Here is a 7,166-nt window from a genome sequence, read left to right as displayed (position 1 = left end):
GTGGTGCACGTGGGCGCGTGGTTCCTGCCAGCAAGGAGAGAGTCCTCTTGACCCCACTGAGAAAGGAGCCTGGGGCTGAACTGGCCTGCTGTGGTCCGCGGGGCTGTGGACCAGGAGCAGAGAGCCAGCAATGCCAGCGAGGGAGACTGGTGGTTATAGCTGGGGAAGAACATTAGCATCTCAGGTATTAGGTAGCTCCTTGTTGTGGTGCGAAAGGGAAGGCAACGTTCTCACGACTGGCAGCCCACAAGGTGGCTGCGTCAGGAAGAAAAACGTGTGAAGCATTTTGAGTGCTGAGTTCACGCTAGATTTCCTTGCCCATCTTCCTGGCTCATTTTTTGGTAGGCTGGGGGATGTGCCATGACTGACTTGCAGTCCAAGTGCAATCTGATATGTGGACGGGGGGATAGAGACCGAGTGTCAGACAGCACCGGCTGCAGGAGACGGAGGCGCCGCTTCGTGCAGGTGCCAGCTGACACAGACAGTGTCTCTGTGCTGTGACAACATCCTCCTCCGAGGAGCATGGGCTTCCCTAATGCTTGGCTGGCGCCGGGATGGGCTGCTAGGAGGCAGGAGGCTGCTGCGCTCTTCACATGAGCTTCCCCTTGGGCTCTGATGTAAACCAGGCCCAGCTTTGCCTCACTGGGTTGCAGAAACTATTCTTCATAGACGGAGGTTAATCCCATTTAAGAACTGGATTAGCAGAGACGTAGGCACTTAACCACAGAAGTGGCTGAAGCAGATAGTCCTGTCTGGGATTAATGCTCTGCAGACTTTCTGTGTCAGGCAGTTTCGTGTCAGGCCTTGCACCACGGCAGTGTGAATCTGTAACAGAGCTCCCACGATGGCCTGCTAAATGACTGCAGGCTTGGTAGAGACAAAGATGAGTAAAAGGTCTTTGTGTGGTGCAAACTGAGCTTCCTCCAAGAAGCAAATTATAAAGATAACGCAAAAGTCACCTGATGCTTTGCTAGCACTTACTGCAGATCTTCCTCGGGGACGGGAAAGGTCTGCGTCTCTGGAGGGTAACAGGCTTTGGGTTTTCATTTGTCTTGGTGCTTTGGGTTATCACTTGTCTTGGCACTTGGACTTTTATGGCTGTTCTCTGTACTTCCTTAAAGGTATTTATCTTTGTGTGGGCATATTGATAAGGCTTGGGAACAGCTCCTGCAGCCTGAGCTTCGTGGGAACAAATGCAGGAAGGAAGATGAGCTCTGTGTGGAACTGGGGGATGCTCCCTATAACGGCAGTACCCTGACTCCTGTACCTGCCCCAAGTCTGGTCCCCATTCACTCCAAATTAAAATCTTCCTTAAGGCAGGGCAGCAGGGGCAAGTTCCATAATTGTCTGGGATTTTTGTTTTCTTTTGCATTTTTAAAACAACTAATGACATCAAACAAATGTGGCTGTCAGGTTCATGAGCTTTTCACCCTTAACATTGGTTAAAGTTGTAGGATGAAGTCAGAGCAGTCTAAAATACAGATCTGACTGTGGGGTTTTTGCTTGTTGCTTTGTTCTTGGTTTGTCTTTGCCCCCAACTCAAAGTAGATGCATTCTCAGAAATAGAAGATGGATAACAGTAGTGCTATAGAGAGCCATTTATTAAAAAGTGTCTTTTTTATTCTTTATAGTTAAAAAGTAAAAGTTGCTCCCAGAATTCTTTTAAAGTCTTGCATAAAGTATGTAGTTAATGACTGTATAGTATTATGCACCTGCATGATACACATTTTCCATTGAGAGATTTTGAAAACTGTTTATAGTTAATGCTTAAAGGTGCATTTCTGTGATGTGGAGCTGCATTGTATTTGGAAGCCCAAGAAAATCCTATTTTTTGTATTTTTTAAAAAAATCTACTTAAATATAGTTATACTGCTCTGTTTTTGGCTTCAGAAACTTGAACTAAGTCTGCTTCTTTGCTAGATAAAAGCAAAAATTAACTGAGAAGGGATGAAGAAAAATAGGGATTTAAATCATGTTCTTTCACTTGAATGAGGAGGTTGGTACTAGAGGGAACTGGGCGATGTTTGCTTCAGGGCTTTCAGTAAGCAATGCTCTGCTGGGCAGGCATTTTGCTTCAGGTGTGTTTTTGTATGACTTTTCTGACTGAGAACTTCAAAAAAATAAGCTTTAGAGAAGGCAGGAAGCAAAAACTGAGATGCAGAAGAAAAATATCAAATCCCAAGCAAGGAGATTTAGTCACTCTTGATATGCCTCAGAACACGTCGACCCAATTTAGAAATTGCTACATTGAAAAAAGAAGAAAGCCTAATTCTTTTAACACTGTAAATCATGAGAACCAGTGAAAACTAATATTTATGAGAGAGATTGTCGAAGTTTGTGTGACAGTTGGAAATCATATCCCTATTGATGTTTGAAATTTCTGTGTAACGTAATGCAATGCTGTGTTTATGAATGAATGAATAAATGATTGTGCAGTGTTAAGCAGGTTCTGTTATTATAAACCTGGCTGAGCCATTTTATATCTCTTGTCTTGACTTAAGTTACTTTGCAGTATACAGTCCCATATATTTCAGTATGAATGCCAAAACCTCAAATATACTCATTTATTTTTATTCTTTGCAGATACAGACCCACGTGTATTAGAGAAACAAGAACTTCAACAGCCAACATATGTTGCTCTAAGTTATATTAACAGGTAAGCATGCTTTTTTTCAGGTGTAGCTGATCATGGTTTGCACAACCTGTATATAAATGCAGATATCAGAATGGTATGACCATGTGTGTTTTAGTTGTTTCATACTGTATGACACAGTGATGACACATGTTTCGCAAAGACAGCTGAATTAAAACCTGACTAAATTATTTGTCACTATTATAAAGGGCACAAGCAGCAGCTTAGTTGTGCTGCTCAGGCCCCTTGGGGATGAGATTTTACCCTTTTATGTTGCAACTAACTCTTTTGCAAAATGGGATAATTTGTCTTTGTGCTTTTGTGTGTGTGTGTTTTAACTTTCTTATAATGAAAGAGTTACTTTTATGGAACAATGCTGCTTCTTCAGACTTCTTTTTTTTATGGTCAAACCATGTTTTAATCCTCAATAAACATTACACTTGTAGTATAACTCACTCAAAATCTTCTTTTCTTCATCTAGGTAAATCAGCATGTTGCTGTTGTAGAGTTAATGTGCCTTCCTTTGCATACTATTTTTGATAGCTGTACTATGCTTGAATGTTACTCAGTTGCTTTCTGCAAATGGATTTATATGAAAATATTCCTGGTGAGGTTATTGGCTTTTATGCATGGAATGCCAATATGCTTTTGAAACTTTGTTCTAAAGGAGAAGACTCACAAACCCGGAAGATTAACACAAATTTAACTCAGAATAGCCTTAATTAATTTGAACTTTCATGAGTCATACATAGAATTTTTCATTTTAATTCTACTTCATGTTAAAAATGAAAAAAAAACCCACAAACTTTAATCCTCCATTGGTTTTGTGTCATATCCACTGTAGAAAAAGGGTTCCAGTGAGGAAGAAAATGATCTTGAGGCAAGAACTGATGTTCACTTGGTGAGGTAAATTTTCTCTGCTCTATGAGACCAAGTATGGTTGAGAAGAGCTGGTATTGACACGATCTCCTATTTGGCTGTAACAGTTGTTTTTCCTGGAGACGAAACCTCACCCTTGAAAGCATATTTGGAAATTAACACAACCCTTTTTAACACTTCTGTCTGTTGATCTCATCTAATGTGTGAAAAAAAAAGAAAATTGGCAATGTGCAGACATGGTATGTTATCATGGACATTGCTATGTTTCACTCTTTCCATTATATACTTGGACATTTTCTGTTGCTGCTTCTGTGATTTTTTTGAAGGCAAGGAAAGCTGCTTGAAAACGGGGGAAAAGCTCATGTAGGACAACAGCAAGACCCTCCAGATTTGTTTGGCTCAGAATTCAAAAGCTCTTTTAAAGCAGTTTGAAAGTGATGCCTTGTCTGGCTTTCAAGATTTTGGTGTCCTTTCTAATTTAATTCCATGTGATTGGAGCAGTTCTAGTCAGTTGCTATGTATTTTACCCAAACTTTATTCCCTTTTTAATTTTGAGAAACAAATCTGTGGAATTGATTTTATTTATTTATTTATTTTTTTAAGAAAAAGGGTTCAAACCAAAGTAAACAAAATCTTCAGCTGAAGATTTTATTTTCATCAATTTCAGTGATATTTTATTTAAACCAGCCTGCTGTATTTAATTGCTCTTTTAATAGTTTTTTAATTTTTTTCTGAAGTGCTTATGCCTTTCACTGAACCACCTGCTCTCCACAGCTCACGCTCTTGAGGCAGCAGCAATATCCATTACACTCTGTGCATGCCTTTCTATTTCCCACTACATATGCCAGAGCTTGAGTTCTGCTTTGTTGTCCCAGGCTATGAACTCAGATTTTGTAGCCTAATACATGTCATAAACATGTTGCATACTGTTAAGTATCAAACACCAGATACTGCTGCTCTTTTTTTAAACCCCTGCTTTTATGGTTTCCAAGTAGAACAGAACTGTAGCTTGGTTCCTGCTGTGAGTTCCAGACCTTAAAACAATCTTCCTCCACACTTTTGTGTATTCAATATGTTCTGTGTGAGCCGTACGTTCTCATGGAGTTGGGGAAAAGAGGGACTTCTGATTTTCAGCAATTGTCAAATTGGATGATAAGATACTTAATAATATAGATGTTATGATAGAGAAAAAAATACAGAATGATTAGGTAGAAATGCTTCATGCTGCACCCATTGCCCTGTAGCGCAGCGGCCGTTATGCACTAAAACAAAGCAACATAAATCTGGGTCATCTGGTTTGCTAACTGAGAGGATAAAGTGTCAGTAAACCAGATAGTAGGGAAAGAAAAGTATTTTTGATTCCAATCTGGAAACATGTTCTTGTTTCCATTTCCCATCTACTCACACATTTTCTCAGCCTTATTCATATGGCAATATCATGTATGCGCTGCAGTTCGGAAACAGCCCTCAAATTGTGGACATCTGAATCTTTAAGACTGAGTCTCTGTCTCTGCCGAAGATTTACTGCAATTACAGCCTTCAGTAACTACACACAGATGGAGTTTCCATAGTGTGTGATCCTCATGCAGACAGATAACATTCCTTTTTAAACCAATGGATGAAATATAAATTATAGCTCATAATGGTTTATGATCTCCACATCAAACACTTGTACCAGTGATTGGCAGAAGCGCAACAAATCCTTCCCTCAGCTTAGCACAGCCATAGCGCGCTTGCCAGTACCGCTGGTTGTTTCCTATTTACTTTGCTCCTTACTTATTTAGAAGTCAAAATTGGACTCAGTAGGGTAGAGCCCTGCCAAAGCAGATGCCGCTCATGTGCTCCCATCCTATAAACACAGGAGCAGTTTGTCTGCTCCATGTTCAGCAGTGCTACCCTGCAAATGGGGTTCTGCCTGCGGCCTGGCAGGAGCAGCTGGCCGGAGGGCTCATTTGCAACATCCTCCAGCACTTCTTGGAGATGTTTCCTTCGCGGAGGGATCGAGACACCTGTTTCCTATTGCTCGGAAATGCAGTGAATTCTGGCAGTAATTTACTTTGGTTATGTCTTGTATTTATAGCTTTAAGTTAATTAGCATTGTTACAAGTAAAGACCATTTTGCTTGGTCTTTATTGGAACATCCTCACTTACATAATGTTGTTAGTGCTCTGGGACTGTTAGGCCGGGACTTCGGTGGAGATGGCTCTTGAGTTTGCCATATCATTTTCTTTAAAAACAAAGTGAAACTCCCGGCATTATTAGAATATATGAAAAGACAGGTGAAAGCATACAAAAACACAAGAGTTCTCTGTGCCTAAAAAGACAGTGCAAATTAGGGCATTAAAAAAAAAAAGCTTCAATTTCAAAACTTAATTGTAAAGAATTTTCCCCTCATTTGTGGTATAAAGGAGGTATTCTTTTTCTTTGGGATGCAATGGATCAGCAATAGGAAGCCAATTAGGATGCACTTGCAACTGAAATAAAACTTTGTGAGTTGTATAGTGTTCTATTGCAAATCACATAAAGCTTGTATGGGGGAATTGTAAGCAAAGTTTAAAAATAAGTTTCAGAGGCTACCAAAATACTTTTAATATGCATTAACCCTTGCTTCTTTTAATGGTGATTTCCCGTTGGTTTCCCGTTGGATAACACAGTAAAGATTTCAATAAAAGAGTTTCTAACATAAATCTTGAAAGCATTTAGAGACCATTAAGATGAATATTTTTAGTGATGTCTCTGGGCTGTCTATGGATGAGGTTGTTGAATATCTTTAAAGTTTATTCCTGTGGAAACTGGAGCACGAATAAGACCTGTGATCAAACCTGAACATCATTCTTGGGTGAAAGATTTTCCTTTTTGTGTGTGTGCTTTATTTAAATTCCTGTTAACGAGGAAACACATCTCTCAGCAATTCTTGACATTTTTGCTCCTCTCTTCCTCTTTTAACTAGCAAGATTTTTGCCTCGCTGCTGCCATAAACTACAGTGGGCTCCAGGCTTCTTCTCCCCTTCTCTTCTCCTCTCAGTGACCATTTGACTTCTCAAAAACAATTTACCCAACTCAGCTTTCCTTGTAATATTGTTGGAAGCAAAATCAGTAATTTCCATGAACGTATGCATCTGTGAAAATAATTAATTGTATATAAAAGTAAAACTGCAGACTGTCCACATGTCTTATCTAGCTCACTAATTTTGCTTCTGCTGTTAATTGTTTTTCCAGAAGTAAAATTAATAGCTAATGTCACAGGACTTCATCGTGCTCATTTGAAAGTTATTTTTAAAAGTGGTAAGTATTTTGGTAGTGATATATTTAATATACAGTATGTTACTAATGGAATAACATGAAGAACGTTTGGGATTTGAAGGCGTTGGTTTGTGGACTATGTCTGCATGGTTTCTTAGCAGAGCACCCAAGCCCCCTGTACTTACGGGTCTTGTATTTCTTTGGCACTGCCCTTTACCTTTTTGTGAAGTTACTAGGCTTGGTGGTGGACAGAAATTTCAAGTGCTGCTGCTTCCAGTCTAAGGAGGACTTTTGCAGCCAGTCACCCACAGCCATATCCATTCTTTTGCTGCTTAGCAAGATCTTCAACTTTTCCAACACAGTGGGTATTTTTCTGTGTCCTGCTATGATGGATCTCTCTGCAGTAGGTTAC

At 39.8% G+C, this 7,166-nt stretch overlaps 1 protein-coding gene across 1 annotated transcript in view; it reads left to right on the top strand.

Annotated features, from left to right (window-relative positions):
• The first annotated feature begins 360 nt into the window (after positions 1-360).
• Positions 361-7,166, top strand: part of JAZF1 (JAZF zinc finger 1) — a 78,780-nt gene continuing 71,974 nt past the window's right edge. Inside the window, exons 1-3 of the mRNA XM_088537670.1 lie at positions 361-497; positions 1,122-1,263; positions 2,535-2,656. Of these exons, the coding sequence (XP_088393796.1) occupies positions 361-497; positions 1,122-1,263; positions 2,535-2,656 (401 nt within the window). The remainder of the gene's footprint in view (positions 498-1,121; positions 1,264-2,534; positions 2,657-7,166) is intronic.

The sequence above is a fragment of the Tinamus guttatus genome, unplaced genomic scaffold (assembly GCF_059628265.1).
Source record: "Tinamus guttatus ecotype Peru unplaced genomic scaffold, ASM5962826v1 Tinamus_guttatus_pri_ptg000843l, whole genome shotgun sequence".
NCBI lineage: Eukaryota > Metazoa > Chordata > Aves > Tinamiformes > Tinamidae > Tinamus > Tinamus guttatus.
Note: the sequence above shows the minus strand (reverse complement) of the source record. Positions and strands in the feature narration are given on the sequence as shown.